At 61.1% G+C, this 15,536-nt stretch overlaps 3 protein-coding genes across 3 annotated transcripts in view; 2 read left to right on the top strand and 1 right to left on the bottom strand.

Annotated features, from left to right (window-relative positions):
- The window catches only part of LOC311164513 (neutral alpha-glucosidase AB-like), a gene marked incomplete at its 3' end in the record, with an annotated part of 30,457 nt that extends 19,611 nt beyond the window's left edge, over window positions 1–10,846 (bottom strand). The window contains 10 exon segments of the mRNA XM_084224003.1: window positions 691–787; window positions 881–965; window positions 1,071–1,155; window positions 2,514–2,567; window positions 5,182–5,361; window positions 6,474–6,514; window positions 6,516–6,602; window positions 9,094–9,202; window positions 9,317–9,409; window positions 10,809–10,846. Coding sequence (XP_084080129.1) covers window positions 691–787; window positions 881–965; window positions 1,071–1,155; window positions 2,514–2,567; window positions 5,182–5,361; window positions 6,474–6,514; window positions 6,516–6,602; window positions 9,094–9,202; window positions 9,317–9,409; window positions 10,809–10,828 — 851 coding nt within the window. The 5' untranslated portion in view covers window positions 10,829–10,846.
- LOC311164517 (neurexin-2-like) overlaps window positions 1–15,536 on the top strand; it is a gene marked incomplete at both ends in the record, with an annotated part of 201,582 nt that overhangs the window by 84,632 nt on the left and 101,414 nt on the right.
- On the top strand, window positions 11,400–15,161 carry ZBTB3 (zinc finger and BTB domain containing 3). The gene is made up of 2 exons (XM_084224150.1): window positions 11,400–11,429; window positions 13,877–15,161. The coding sequence occupies exon 2, from the start codon at window positions 13,881–13,883 to the stop codon at window positions 15,021–15,023; it is 1,143 nt and encodes a 380-aa protein (XP_084080276.1). The 5' UTR covers window positions 11,400–11,429; window positions 13,877–13,880; the 3' UTR covers window positions 15,024–15,161.

Here is a 15,536-nt window from a genome sequence, read left to right as displayed (position 1 = left end):
AATGTCCCCAGTGTCCCCATGGTGTCTCCAATGTCCCCAGTGTCCCCGTGGTATCCCCAGTGCCCCCAGTGTTCCCGTGGTGTCCCCAGTGTCCCCAATGTCCCTGCAGTGTCCCCATGTCCCCCATGTCCCCCCAATGTCCCCATGGTGTCCCTGCAGTGTCCCCAGTGTCCCCGCGGTGCCCCCAATGTCCCCTGTGTCCCCACAATGCCCCCAGTGTCCCCCCAATGTCCCCAGTGTCCCCCGTGTCCCTGCGATGTTCCCATGGTGTCCCCAGTGTCCCCATGGTGTCCCCATGGTGTCCCCGCAGTGTCCCCAGTGTCCCCGTGGTGTCCCCAATGTCCCCACTGTCCCCACGGTGTCCCCAGTGTCCCCGTGTCCCCAGTGTGCCCCCAATGTCCCCAATATCCCCATGGTGTCCCCACTGTCCCTGCGGTGTCCCCAGTGTCCCCACGATGTCCCCACTGTCCCCACGATGTCCCCAATGTCCCCAGTATCCCCAATGGCCCCACGGTGTCCCGGTGGTGTCCCCACTGTCCCCCGTGTCCCCCCAATGTCGCCCCAGTGTCCCCGCGGTGTCCCCAATGTCCCCAGTGTCCCCAATGTCCCAATGTCCCAGCGGTGTCCCCACTGTCCCCCCAGTGTCCCCACTGTCCCCAATGTCCCCCGTGTCCCCGTGTCCCCGCTCACTCGGTGTGCCGCAGCCGCAGGTTGTCGGCGTGCTCGGGGATGCCGTACACGTGCTCGAATCCCGGCAGGGAGAAATCCAACCCCACCGAGGTGGGTCCTGCAGGGAGAGAGGGGTGGGGGGGTCACAGGGGTCCCCCCGTGTCCCCCCCAGTGTCCCCAAGTGTCCCCAAGTGTCCCCAAGCGTCCCCACCGTAGGGTTTGCTGTCCGTGTGTGTCTTGAACGTCTCCTCCCACGCCCCCGGCTCCTCCTCGGGCTCTGCCGGGGGCTCTGCGGGCTGGGGGGGGGGACAGATCCTGTCAGGAATGGGGGGACCCCTCCCCAAAAAAGGGGGGGGGGTTGAATTTGGGGTGTCCCACCCCAGCGTCCCCCCCAATGTCACCTTCTCGCTCTGGGTGCTGCCAGCGCCGTCCTCGGGCCCCTCCTGCGCCGCCCCCTCCTCTCCTGGGGGGTCTTTGGGGGGATCCCTGTGGGAATTTGGGGGTCCTGGGGGTGCCCCAAAGTGGGGGGGAGGGGAGGCAAGGACAAAGGGCACCCCCAGGACCCCGAATTTTGGGGGGATCCAGGACCCCCCCCCCAGCCGCTCCTGCCTGCTCTGGGGGGTGTGGAGGGTGGGGGAGGGCATCTCCTCATTTTTGGGGTGCACAGACCCCCCCCCCCCCCAGCTACACCTGACCCTTCAATTTGGGGGGGCACAGACCCCCCCCAGCTACACCTGACCCTTCAATTTGGGGGTGCACAGACCCCCCCTGGCTCCACCTGACCCTTCAATTTGGGGGTGCACAGACCCCCCCTGGCTACACCTGACCCTTCAATTTGGGGGGGCACAGACCCCCCCCAGCTACACCAGACCCTTCAATTTGGGGGTGCACAGACCCCCCCAGCTCCACCTGACCCTTCAATTTGGGGGTGCACAGACCCCCCCCAGCTACACCTGACCCTTCAATTTTGGGGTGCACAGACCCCCCCTGGCTGCTCCAGACCCTTCAATTTGGGGGTGCACAGACCCCCCCCCCCCAGCTCCACCTGACCCTTCAATTTGGGGGTGCACAGACCACCCCCCCCAACTACACCTGACCCTTCAATTTGGGGGTGCACAGACCCCCCCTGGCTGCTCCAGACCCTTCAATTTGGGGGGGCACAGACCCCCCCTGGCTACACCTGACCCTTCAATTTGGGGGTGCACAGACCCCCCCAGCTCCACCTGACCCTTCAATTTGGGGGTGCACAGACCCCCCCCGGCTACACCTGACCCTTCAATTTGGGGGTGCACAGACCCCCCCTGGCTACACCTGACCCTTCAATTTGGGGGTGCACAGACCCCCCCCGGCTACACCTGACCCTTCAATTTGGGGGGGCACAGACCCCCCCTGGCTACACCTGACCCTTCAATTTGGGGGTGCACAGACCCCCCTCAGCTACACCTGACCCTTCAATTTGGGGGTGCACAGACCCCCCCAACTACACCTGACCCTTCAATTTGGGGGTGCACAGACCCCCCCCAGCTACACCTGACCCTTCAATTTGGGGGTGCACAGACCCCCCCAACTACACCTGACCCTTCAATTTGGGGGTGCACAGACCCCCCTCAGCTACACCTGACCCTTCAATTTGGGGGTGCACAGACCCCCCCTGGCTGCTCCAGCCCCCTCCCCAATTTTGGAAGCCTCGCTGACCCCTCCCCCCCAAGCTGTTCCTGCTCCCCTTTTTTTTTTAGAGGGGGGATTTGAAGCCCCCCCAATTTCTCCCACCATGACAAGGGGGGTGAGGGGGGGATCCCCTTTTTTGAGGGGGGGGATTTTGGGGATGCATTCCATGGATTTACCTACGGAAAAGGTTCTTGATCTTATCCCACACAGAACTAACTTTATCCGCCAGACTGGGGGTGGGGGGCACCAAAACAGAAACACAGAGAGTCAGCGTGGCCCCCCCGGCCCCTGGGGACCCCCCCTCAATTCGGGGGGGGGTGGGGGGTGACCCCAGACCCCCTCTGGGCTTTGGGGGATCCCCCCCCGACCTCCCCTGAGCTCCCGCTGACACCAACGGCCTGGGGGGGGGGGGGGATTTGGGGGCTTTTATGAATTTTTTGGGGTTTTTAAAATGGTTTTTTGTGGGGGATTTTGAAGATTTTTATGAGGTTTTTCAGGGTTGTTTTGAGAGCTTTTTAAGGTATTTTTTGGGAGTATTTTAAGGGGTTGTTGTGGATTTTTTGGGGTTTTTTAATGGTTTTTTGTGGGGGATTTTGAAGATTTTTATGAGGTTTTTCAGGGTTGTTTTGAGAGCTTTTTAAGGGATTTTTTAGGGGGTATTTTAAGGGGTTTTTATGGATTTTTTGGGGGTTTTTAATGGTTTTTTGTGGGGGATTTTGAAGATTTTTTGAGGTTTTTCATGGTTGTTTTGAGAGCTCTTTAAGGGATTTTTTAGGGGGTATTTTAAGGGTTTTTATGGATTTTTTGGGGGTTTTTAATGGTTTTTTGTGGGGGATTTTGAAGTTTTTTTGAGGTTTTTAAGGGTTGTTTTGAGAGCTCTTTAAGGAATTTTTTGGGGAGTATTTTAAGGGGTTTTTATGGATTTTTTGGAGTTTTTTTGAGGGTTTTTAATGGTTTTTTGTGGGGGATTTTGAAGTTTTTTATGAGGTTTTTAAGAGTTTGTTTTGAGAGCTCTTTAAGGGATTTTTTAGGGGGTATTTTAAGGGTTTTTTATGGATTTTTGGGGGTTTTTTTGAGGGTTTTTAATGGTTTTTTGTGGGGGATTTTGAAGATTTTTATGAGGTTTTTAAGGGTTTGTTTTGAGAGCTTTTTAAGGGATTTTTTGGGGAGTATTTTAAGGGGTTTTTTATGGATTTTTGGGGGGTTTTTTTGAGGGTTTTTAATGGTTTTTTGTGGGGGATTTTAAAGATTTTTTGAGGTTTTTCAGGGTTGTTTTGAGAGCTCTTTAAGGGATTTTTTGAGGAGTATTTTAAGGGGTTTTTATGGATTTTTTGGGGTTTTTCTTGGGGTTTTTAAAATGGTTTTTTGTGGGGGATTTTGAAGTTTTTTTGAGGTTTTTCAGGGTTGTTTTGAGAGCACTTTAAGAGATTTTTTGGGCAGTATTTTTATTGATTTTTTGAAGGCTTGTTAAAGATATTTTCAGAATATTTTAAGAATTTTTAATCCAGTTTTTAGGCTGTATTTTGAAGCTTTTTGTGGATTTTTTTTTAAAAGCTTTTCCAGGATTTGCTAATGCTCTTTCAAACGTTCTTAAGAATTTTTTGAGAAATTTTTGCATCTTTGTTGGGGGTTATTTTGAGGATTATTCAAAATTTTTTGCAGGGAGTTGAAGGCTTTTAGAAGACTTTGAAGGGTTCCAAAAGTTTTGCAAATTTTTCAGATTTTTTAAAGTTTTTTTGAGAATTTTCAAAGCTTTTGAGGATTTTTAAGAGTTTTTAAAGGTTTTGAAGGTTTTTTAAGGGTTTTGAAGGGTTTTTTTAAGGATTTTTGAGGTTTTTTGAAGGTTTTTCAAGGGTTTTGAAAATTTTTGAAGGGTTTTGAAGGTTTTTGAGAGTTTTGAAGGTTTTTTGAATGTTTTGAAGGTTTCTTAAAGTTTTGAAGGTTTTTGAGGATTTTTAAGGGTTTTTGAAGAGTTTTTAAGGGTTTTGAAGGGTTTTTAAGAGATTTGAAGCTTTTTTGATGGTTTTTAAGGTTTTGAAGGGTTTTGAAGGATTTTGAAGGGTTTCAAAGCTTTTTAAAGGGTTTTTAAGCTTTTTTGAAGGTTTTGAAGGTTTTGAAGGGTTTTGAAGGTTTTCAAAGCTTTTTAAAGGGTTTTTAAGCTTTTTTGAAGGTTTTGAAGGTTTTGAAGGGTTTTGAAGGTTTTTGAGGATTTTTAAGGATTTTTGAAGGGTTTTTAAGGGTTTTGAAGGTTTTTTAAGGGATCTGAAGGTTTTTTGAATGTTTTGAAGGTTTCTTAAAGTTTTGAAGGTTTTTGAGGATTTTTAAGGGTTTTTGAAGAGTTTTTAAGGGCTTTGAAGGGTTTTTAAGAGATTTGAAGCTTTTTTGATGGTTTTTAAGGTTTTGAAGGGTTTTGAAGGATTTTGAAGGGTTTCAAAGCTTTTTAAAGGGTTTTTAAGCTTTTTTGAAGGTTTTGAAGGTTTTGAAGAGTTTTGAAGGTTTTTGAGGATTTTTAAGGATTTTTGAAGGGTTTTTAAGGGTTTTGAAGGTTTTTTAAGGGATTTGAAGTTTTTTTGAAGGTTTTGAAGGGTTTTGAAGGTTTTTGAAGGATTTTTGAGGACTTTTAAGGGTTTTTGAAGGGTTTTTAAGGGTTTTGAAGGTTTTGAAGGTATTTTAAGAATCTTTGAAGCTTTTTTGAAAATTTTGAAGGTTTTGAAGGTTTTGAAGGATTTTTAAGGGTTTTTGAAGGGTTTTTAAGGGTTTCTGAGGGTTTTGAAGATTTTTAAAGGGATTTTAAGCTTTTCTGAAGGTTTTTCAGGGTGTCTGAGGGCTCTTTTGGTCACTCACGAGTCCCGGCGGCGCCGCTGGTGCTCGAAGACGAGGAGGCCGCGGGCGTTGACGCTGCAGAGCAGCTCCCGGTGCCGCAGCAGGTCCAGGCGGAACGGCCGCTCCGTCACCAGCAGCCGGTGACCCCCGGGGCCCAGGGACAGCTCCAGGGTGTCCTTGTCACGGGCTGTCACCTCCAGCCTGGGGACAGCGGCCATCAGGGGGTGGCACCAGCCCAGGGCACCCCAGGGACATCTCCAGGGTGTCCTTGTCACGGGCTGTCACCTCCAGCCTGGGGACAGTGGGCATCAGGGGGTGGCATCATCCCAGGGTAGCCCAGAGAGCTGTGACTGCCACCCCAGCCTGGGGACAGTGGCCATCAGGGGGTGGCACCACCCCAGGGACACCTCCAGGGTGCCTTCGTCATGGCCTGTCACCTCCAGCCTGGGGACAGTGGGGTTTGGGGTGGTGGCACCAGCTCAGGGTAGCCCAGAGAGCTGTGACTGCCACCCTGGGACACTTCCTGGGTGCCCTTGTCACAGCCTGGGGACAGCAGTGTCCCCTGTCCCCTGAGCTCTCTGCAGGTGGCCCTGTCCCCGTGTCCCCTGTCCCTCACCTCTCTGCAGGTGGCACTGTCCCCTATCCCTCACCTCTCTGCCGGTGTCCCTGTCCCCTGTCCCCTGTCTCACCTCTCTGCCGGTGTCCCTGTCCCCTGTCCCCATGTCCCCCTGTCCCTGTCTCACCTCTCGGCCGGTGTCCCTGTCCCCGTGTATCCTGTCCCTGTCCCTGTCCCCATGTCCCCTGTCCCTGTCTCCCCTCTCTGCCGGTGTCCCTGTCCCCATGTCCCCTGTCTCACCTCTCTGCCGGTGTCCCCTGTCCCCGTCCCTGTCCCCTGTCCCCTGTCCCTGTCCCTGTCTCACCTCTCTGCCGGTGTCCCTGTCCCCTGTCCCTGTCCCCTGTCCCCGTCCCCATGTCCCCTGTCCCTGTCCCCATGTCCCCTGTCCCTGTCCCCTGTCCCCTGTCCCCTATCCCCTGTCCACTGTCCCTGTCCCCTGTCCCCGTCCCCATGTCCCCTGTCCCTGTCCCCATGTCCCCTGTCCCTGTCCCCTGTCCCCTATCCCCTGTCCACTGTCCCTGTCCCCTGTCCCTGTCCCCTGTCCCCTGTCCCTGTCCCCTGTCCCCTGTCCCTGTCCCCTGTCCCCATGTCCCCTGTCCCTGTCCCCTGTCCCCTGTCCCTGTCCCCTGTCCCCATGTCCCCTGTCCCTGTCCCCATGTCCCCTGTCCCAATGTCCCCATGTCCCCCTGTCCCTCACCTCTCGGCCGGGGGCTCTCCCAGCAGCACGTCGGGCACGCGGGTACCGGGGCCGCAGCGGTGACAGCTCCTGGATGCGCAGGCGCGTCACGTTCCCGGTGAGCCCCCAGAGCTCCAGCAGCAGCGGCACCTGGGGACAGGGGGACATGAGACAGCTGGGGACAGGGACATGGGACACCTGGGGACAGGGACATGGGGACACCTGGGGACAGGGAAACACCTGGGGACAGGGACATGGGACAGGGGGACAGCTGGGGACAGGGACATGGGGACAGCTGGGGACAGGGACACGGGGACAGGGACATGGGGACACCTGGGGACAGGGACACGGGACATGGGGACAGCTGGGGACAGGGACATGGGGACAGGGACATGGGGACACCTGGGGGACAGGGACATGGGGACAGGGACATGGGGACACCTGGGGACAGGGACATGGGGACACCTGGGGGACAGGGACATTGGGACAGGGACATAGGGACACCTGGGGACAGGGACATGGGGACAGGGACACGGGACATGGGGACACCTGGGGGACAGGGACATGGGGACAGCTGGGGGACAGGGACATTGGGACAGGGACATAGGGACACCTGGGGACAGGGACATGGGGACACCTGGGGGACAGGGACATGGGGACAGGGACACCTGGGGGGACAGGGACACCTGGGGACAGGGACATGGGACATGGGGACACCTGGGGGACAGGGACATTGGGACACCTGGGGGACAGGGACACTGGGACAGGGGACAAGGACACCTGGGGGGACAGGGACACTGGGACAGGGGACAAGGACACCTGGGGGGACAGGGACACTGGGACAGGGACACTGGGACAGAGACACCTGAGGGGGACAGGGACACTAGGACAGGGGACAGGGACACTGGGACAGGCGGATACCTGGGCCAGGGGACATGGGGACACCTGGGCCTGGGGACATGGGGACAGGGACACCTGGGGGCCCCCACACCTCCCACAGCAGCAACACCTACACAAAGGGACCCCAGTGTCCCCAGTGTCCCCTCACCTGGGTGGCCTCATTCACCAGTTGGATCCTGTCCCCTGTGACTCCCCCAGTGTCCCCAGTGTCCCCTCACCTGGGTGGCCTCATTGACCAGCTGGATCCTGTTGCCCTGTGACCCTTGCTGTCCCCCCAGTGTCCCCAGTGTCCCCAGTGTCCCCTCACCTGGGTGGCCTCACTGACCAGTTGGATCCTGTGACCCCCCCAATGTCCCCAGTGTCCCCTCACCTGGGTGGCCTCACTGACCAGCTGGATCCTGTCCCCCTGTGACCCCCCCCAGTGTCCCCAATGTCCCCAGTGTCCCCTCACCTGGGTGGCCTCATTCACCAGTTGGATCCTGTCCCCCTGTGACTCCCCCAGTGTCCCCAGTGTCCCCTCACCTGGGTGGCCTCATTCACCAGTTGGATCCTGTTGCCCTGTGACCCTTGCTGTCCCCCCAGTGTCCCCAGTGTCCCCTCACCTGGGTGGCCTCATTCACCAGTTGGATCCTGTCCCCCTGTGACCCCCCCAGTGTCCCCAGTGTCCCCCTCACCTGGGTGACCTCATTCACCAGTTGGATCCTGTCCCCTGTGACACCCCCAGTGTCCCCAATGTCCCCCAGTGTCCCCTCACCTGGGTGGCCTCATTCACCAGTTGGATCCTGTCCCCCTGTGACCCTTGCTGACCCCCCCAGTGTCCCCAGTGTCCCCAGTGTCCCCTCACCTGGGTGGCCTCATTCACCAGTTGGATCCTGTCCCCCTGTGACCCCCCCAGTGTCCCCAGTGTTCCCAGTGTCCCCTCACCTGGGTGGCCTCACTGACCAGTTGGATCCTGTGACCCCCCCCAGGGTCCCCAGTGTCCCCTCACCTGGGTGGCCTCATTGACCAGTTGGATCCTGTTCCCCTGTGACCCTTGCTGTCCCCCCAGTGTCCCCAGTGTCCCCAGTGTCCCCTCACCTGGGTGGCCTCATTGACCAGCTGGATCCTGTTCCCCTGTGACACCCCCAGTGTCCCCAGTGTCCCCAGTGTCCCCTCACCTGGGTGGCCTCATTGACCAGTTGGATCCTGTCCCCTGTGACCCCCCCCAGTGTCCCCCAGTGTCCCCTCACCTGGGTGGCCTCATTCACCAGTTGGATCCTGTGACCCCCCCAGTGTCCCCAGTGTCCCCAGTGTCCCCTCACCTGGGTGGCCTCATTCACCAGTTGGATCCTGTGACCCCCCCAGTGTCCCCAGTGTCCCCTCACCTGGGTGGCCTCACTGACCAGCTGGATCCTGTCCCCCTGTGACCCCCCCAGTGTCCCCAGTGTCCCCTCACCTGGGTGGCCTCATTGACCAGTTGGATCCTGTGACCCCCCCAGTGTCCCCAGTGTCCCCAGTGTCCCCTCACCCGGGTGGCCTCACTGACCAGCTGGATCCTGTTCCCCTGTGACCCCCCCAGTGTCCCCCAGTGTCCCCCTCACCTGGGTGGCCTCATTGACCAGTTGGATCCTGTCCCCCTGTGACCCCCCCCAGTGTCCCCAGTGTCCCCAGTGTCCCCTCACCTGGGTGGCCTCACTGACCAGCTGGATCCTGTCCCCCTGTGACCCTTGCTGTCCCCCCAGTGTCCCCAGTGTCCCCTCACCTGGGTGGCCTCATTCACCAGTTGCATCCTGGCCACGTCGGGGCCGAGCTCCAGCGACTCCAGCAGCGCCCGGTACGGGGAGTTCCCGGGCTGGATCCGCCGCTGCCGCCTGGGGGGGACACGGGGAGGGGACACGGGGGGTGACACGGGCCCTGAGTGACCCTGAGTGACCCCCCCGGGCCGCGCCCCGCCCCCCCCCAGGTGCGCAGCCCCCTCCCCACACCTGCAGAAGCCGCTCTGCTCGCAGGTCTTGAAGTTGCCGCGGTCGACGGCGAGCGAGGCCCCGAGGAGGAACAGGGACAGCCAGAGCGGCCACCTGGGGGAACAGGGGGGTCAGCACCCCAAAAAGAGGGGGAGACCCCCCCCAAAACCCACCTGGGGGGCACGGGGGGGTCAGCACCCCAAAAACAGGGGGAGACCCCCCCAAAACACAACACAAAACCCACCTGGGGGGCACGGGGGGGTCAGCACCCCCAAAAAGAGGGGGAGACCCCCCCAAAACACCCCCCAAAACCCACCTGGGGGAACAGGGGGGTCAGAAACCCAAAACCAGGGGGAGACCCCCCCCCCCAAAACCCGCCTGGGGGGCACGGGGGGTCAGAAACCCCAAAAAGAGGGGGAGACCCCCCCAAACCACAACACAAAACCCACCTGGGGGAACGGGGGGGGCAGAAACCCCAAACAGGGGGAGACCCCCCCCCCAAAACCTGCCTGGGGGGCACGGGGGGGTCAGCACCCCCAAAGAGGGGGAGACCCCCCCCCAAAACCCACCTGGGGGGCACGGGGGGGGTTAAGCACCCCCAAATAGGGGGAGACCCCCCCCCAAAACCTGCCTGGGGGAAGGGGGGGTCAGCACCCCCAAATAGGGGGAGACCCCACCCCAAAACCCACCTGGGGGAACGGGGGGTGAGAAACCCAAAAAGAGGGGGAGACCCCCCCCAAAACCCACCTGGGGGGCACGGGGGGGTCAGCACCCCCAAATAGGGGGAGACCCCACCCCAAAACCCACCTGGGGGAACGGGGGGTGAGAAACCCAAAAAGAGGGGGAGACCCCCCCCAAAACCCACCTGGGGGGCACGGGGGGGTCAGCACCCCAAAAAGAGGGGGAGACCCCCCCCAAAACACAACACAAAACCCACCTGGGGGGCACGGGGGGGTCAGCACCCCCAAAAAAGAGGGGGAGACCCCCCCCAAAACCCACCTGGGGGGAACGGGGGGGTCAGCACCCCAAAAAGAGGGGGAGACCCCCCCCAAAACCCACCTGGGGGAATGGGGGGTCAGAAACCCAAAACCAGGGGGAGAGCCCCCCCCAAATCTCCCCCCAAATCCAGCTGGAGAGCATCGGGACACCCCAAACCCAGCGGGAAGCACCGGGACACCCCGAAACCCCCTCAGGTGGGCTCGGGGGGGGTTCGAGAGCCCCAGAGTTTGGGGGGCAGCAGGGAGGGGAGTGCGGGAGCCCCAGAGCAGATTCGGGGGAGGGGTCCCGGGGGGGTCCCACAGGGGCTGGGGGGGGGTCGGGGGGCTGTGGGGGGGCTGGGCCGCAGCCCAGGCCAGAGGCCTTGGGGGGGGTCCCGGACGCTCGAGGCCCGGCCGGGGGGTCCCGGGGGGGTTTTTGGGGAGGGGGGGGTCCCGTAGGGGGGGGTCGGGGGTGACACCGGGGGGGGTCCCGTGGGGGGGGGGAGGGGGGGGTCGGGCCGCTGGCGCGCGCTCACCGCCCCAGCGCCGCCGCCATCTTGGATCCGGCCTGACCCTTGACCCCGCCCCCGGCCCGACGCCGCCGCCTCCCATTGGCTGTAAGGAGCCCCGCCCTCCGTCCAGCGCCGGCCACGCCCTCTCGCGGAGTTCCCGCCTTACCTGGTTGCCGGGGAGACAGAGGCCCCGCCCTCCTCGTGTTGTGATTCGCGTGCGAGGCTTGAGCGATGGCAGCGCAAACCAATCAGCGCGCGGCTCGCGGAAGAGGCGGGAACGCACCCTGAGGGCTGGAGGGAAACCCAATGAAAGCGCGGGAACGCTGAATGACACCCAATTTCGCCCAATCAGAATGCCGATTTCAGCCGGTGCCCCGCCCCCGAGGGCTTCCGTGACAACGCTCCGCCTCCGCGCTCATGGCAACCACCATCCTGGCGACGGCGGCCCGTCCTTCTCCGAACAGCCAATCAACAGCGCGCTTTTCTGAGCGGCGGCAGCTGAGACCAATCAACAAGCGCCTCTGATCCGCTCGGCCCGGTCACCTTGAGTGACTGGTGAATTAACCAATGAGAGCGGAGCGCCGGGCACGCCGGGTCCGCCAATCAGCGCGGGGAGGCGGGGCGTCGGCAGGCCGCGGCTTTGTGGTGAGCGGGGCCGGGGGCGCCGGGGGGGAACTGGGACAAACTGGGACAAACTGGGACAAACTGGGGCCAACCGGGCCGGACTGGGGCCGAGCGGGACTCGCGGGGCCACACCGGGATTGACTGGGACGCGCTGGGGCTCGTCGGGATTGACTGGGATGGGCCTGCCTGGGACGCGATGGGTGACAGGGCCGCACTGGGATTGGCTGAGGGGGGGACACTGGGACGGACTGGGACGAACTGGGACGGACTGGGATTGCCCGGCTGGGCCAGCCCGGTGTGTCCCCAGCCCCCCGGAATCCCAAACCGCTCCCGTTCCCCCTCCCCAGTTCCATCACCCCCACCCCGATGGAGTTCCCCGGCTCTGACCCCGCTCTGATCCCCGTTTTTCCTCATTTCCCCCATTTCACCCCCTCCCCGCAGCCCCACGGAGTTCCTGCAGCACCGACTCCTCGTTTTTTCCTGTTTTTTTCCCGATTTCTCCCATTCTTCCCCCAGCCCGATGGAATTCCCAGGCCTCTGATCTCCCCATTTTTCCCCATCCAACCCGATGGATTTCCCGATCACTAACCCCCATTTTTCCCCATTTTTCCCCATTTCCCCCCAGCCCCATGGAGCTCCTCCAGCACTGATTGCCCATTTTCCCCTGGTTTTCCCCCCATTTTCCCCAGCCCCATGGAGTTCCCAGAGCCCTGATTGCCCATTTTCCCCATTTTTCCCCCCATTTCCCCCCAGCCCCATGGAGCTCCTCGAGCCCTGATTGCCCATTTCCCCCTGGTTTTCCCCCATTTCCGCAGCCCCATGGAGCTCCTCGAGCCCTGATTGCCCATTTTCCCCCGTTTTTCCCCCCATTTCCGCAGCCCGATGGAGTTCCCAGAACCCTGATCTCCCCTTTTTTCCCCCTCCAGCCCGATGGAGTTCCCGGAGCCCTGATTGCCCGTTTTTCCCGTTTTACCCCCATTTTCCCAGCCTGATGGAGTTCCCAGAGCCCTGATTTCCCGTTTTTCCCTGGTTTTCCCCATTTCCCCAGCCCAATGGACTTCCCCAAGCCCTGATTTCCCCATTTTGCCCCCATTTCCGCAGCCCAATGGAGTTCCCAAAGCCCTGATCTCCTCATTTTTCCCCCTCCAGCCCGATGGAGTTCCCGGAGCACTGATTTCCCCGTTTTTCTCCCCATTTCCCTCCAGCCCCATGGAGCTCCTGCAGCACTGATTGCCCATTTCCCCCTGGTTTTCCCCCATTTCCCACAGCCCAATGGAGTTCCCAGAACCCTGATCTCCTCATTTTTCCCCCTCCAGCCCGATGGAGTTCCCAGAGCCCTGATTTCCCCATTTCCCCTGTTTTTCCCCCATTTCCTCAGCCCGATGGAGCTCCCAGAGCCCTGATTGCCCATTTTTCCCCCCATTTCCCCAGCCCCATGGAGTTCCCAGAGCCCTGATCTCCTCATTTTTCCCCCTCCAGCCCGATGGAGTTCCCAGAGCCCTGATTTCCCCATTTACCCCCATTTCCCCAGCCTGATGGAGTTCCCAGAACCCTGATTTCCCATTTTCCCCATTTTTCCCCCATTTCCCCAGCCTGATGGAGTTCCCCGAGCCCTGATTGCCCATTTTCCCCTGGTTTTCCCCATTTCCCGCAGCCCGATGAACTTCCCCAAGCCCTGAATTCTCCGTTTTTTCCCCCATTTCCCCAGCCCGATGGAGTTCCCGAAGCCCTGATTGCCCATTTTTCCCCGTTTTCCCCCATTTCCCCAGCCCGATGGAGTTCCCGAAGCCCTGATCTCCTCATTTTCCCCCGTTTTTCCCCCATTTCCCCAGCCCGATGAACTTCCCCGAGCCCTGATTTCCCCGTTTTCCCCCTATTTCCGCAGCCCGATGGAGTTCCCAGAGCCCTGATCTCCTCATTTTCCCCCCTCCAGCCTGATGGAGTTCCGGAGCACTGATTGCCCATTTTCCCCTGGTTTTCCCCCCATTTCCCCAGCCCGATGGAGTTCCCAGAGCCCTGATTTCCCCGTTTTTCCCCCCATTTCCCCAGCCCGATGGAGTTCCCGGAGCACTAACCCCCAATTTTCCCCATTTTCCCCCAGCCCCAACGAGCTCCTCCAGCACTGATTGCCCATTTTCCCCCCGTTTTCCCCCATTCCCCCACAGCCCGATGAACTTCCCCAAGCCCTGATTTGCCCGGTTTTCCCCCATTTTCCCAGCCCCATGGAGTTCCCAGAGCCCTGATTGCCCATTTTCCCCTGGTTTTCCCCATTTCCCCCTCTAGCCCGATGGAGTTCCCAGAGCCCTGACTGCCCATTTTTCCCCGTTTTCCCCCTATTTCCCCAGCCCGATGGAGTTCCCCGAACCCTGATCTCCTCATTTTTCCCCGTTTTTCCCCCATTTCCGCAGCCCGATGGAGTTCCCAGAGCCCTGATTGCCCATTTTCCCCGTTTTTCCCCCATTTCCCAGCCCGATGGAGTTCCCGGAGCACAGCCGGCAGCTGCTGCGGGGGCTGCGGGAGCAGCGCTCCCGGGGGATCCTGTGCGACTGCACGGTGCTGGTGGGCACGGCGCCCTTCCCCGCGCACCGGGCCGTGCTGGCCGCCTGCAGCTCCTTCTTCCACCTCTGCTACGCCGAACCGGGCGGCGCGGGAGGGGCGCGGGGCGCCGTGGTGGCCCTGAACAGCGACATCGTCACGGCGCCGGCCTTCGCGCTGCTGCTGGAGTTCATGTACGAGGGGCGGCTGGCGCTGGCGGCGCCGCTGGAGGACGTGCTGGCCGCCGCCAGCTACCTGCACATGAACGACGTGGTCAAGCTCTGCAAGAAGAAGCTGCAGGCGCGGGGCCCGGCCGAGGCCGACAGCACCAAGCGGGAGGAAGAGGAGGAGGAGGAGGATGCGCCCAGCCCGCCCCCGCCGCAGCCGCCGCCGCAGCCGCCGCTGCAGCCGCCGCTGGGTGACGCCGCGGGGACGCCGCTGCCGCCGGAGCCGCCGCTGGTGGACGCGGCCGACACGACCCAGCCCGGGGTGGGGGTCGTGGGAGAGCGACCCCCGCCCAGCCCCAGCAGCTCCAGCGAGGCCGCGCCGGGGCCCGGAGCCGCCGCCTCCGCCGCTGTCGCCCCTCCTCCGTCGGCGGGCGGGGGTCCCTGGGCCGCGCCCCCCGGTCCCGCCGGTGCCATCAAGGCCGAGGCCATCGTGATCTCGGACGAGGAGCCCGACGGCGCCCGCCGCCCCCCCGCGCCCCCTCCCCCGCCGCCGCCGCCGCCGCCTGCCCCGGCCCGAGCGGCGGGATTTGGGGAGGGGGCGGCGCTGGGCCCGGCGCTGGGGGGGCTGCGGGAGCCGCTGTTCCTGACGCCGCTGGAGCCCCGCGGGAGCTTCGGGCTGTTCGCCGAGGAGGCCCCGACGTGTCCGACGTGCGGGAAAACGTTCTCGTGCTCGTACACGCTGCGGCGCCACGCCACCGTGCACACCCGCGAGCGGCCCTACGAGTGCCGCCACTGCCTGCGCTCCTACACGCAGTCCGGGGACCTGTACCGGCACGTCCGCAAGGCGCACAGCCACGGCGGGCCCGCCCGCGGGCCCCGCGACCCCGCCCGCGACGGCGACAACCCGCCCTGACCGCCGCACCCGCCCGGGGCACCGGCGTGGAGCGAGCCGAGCCGGCGGCGGGGCTTGGACGGGGACAGCGGGATGGGGACAGCCGCGCTCACCGGGGACGCCGCGATGGGGATGCCTGCTGTCACCGGGGACACCGGGACGGCGACACCCGGACCGTCCTGAGCCACCGGGGTGGGGACGCCTGCTCTGAGCGGGACCCCCGGGACAGCAGCGCCCGCCTCGGCCGGGAGCGCCGGGACTGCGGCACCGGCTGTGACCGGGACCCCCCCGGGACCACCGGGACCGCGACCCCGCCCCGGGGGGAACCGGAGGGACGTGGGGCGTGGCCTCGCGGTGGGGGCGTGGCCTGGCGGGTGTACGGGGGTCAGGCGCGAATAAAGCGACGCTGGACACGGGAGGTGGGCGGTGCTTGAGGGGGGCGGGGCATCGCCGCCCATTGGCAGCGCCCCCTGGCGGCTGGGAGGACCTCGGGGTTACCCCAGCGTCACTCGGAGCTGTCCCAGTTCATCCCAG

This window comes from Fringilla coelebs (assembly GCF_963513975.1).
Source record: "Fringilla coelebs genome assembly, chromosome: 33".
In the NCBI taxonomy this organism is placed as follows: Eukaryota; Metazoa; Chordata; class Aves; order Passeriformes; family Fringillidae; genus Fringilla; species Fringilla coelebs.
Note: the sequence above shows the minus strand (reverse complement) of the source record. Positions and strands in the feature narration are given on the sequence as shown.

What these genes read in the sequence shown, in the direction of transcription:
- ZBTB3 (XM_084224150.1), top strand. Translation starts at nt 13,881, where the DNA reads ATGGAGTTCCCGGAGCACAGCCGGCAGCTGCTGCGGGGGCTGCGGGAG.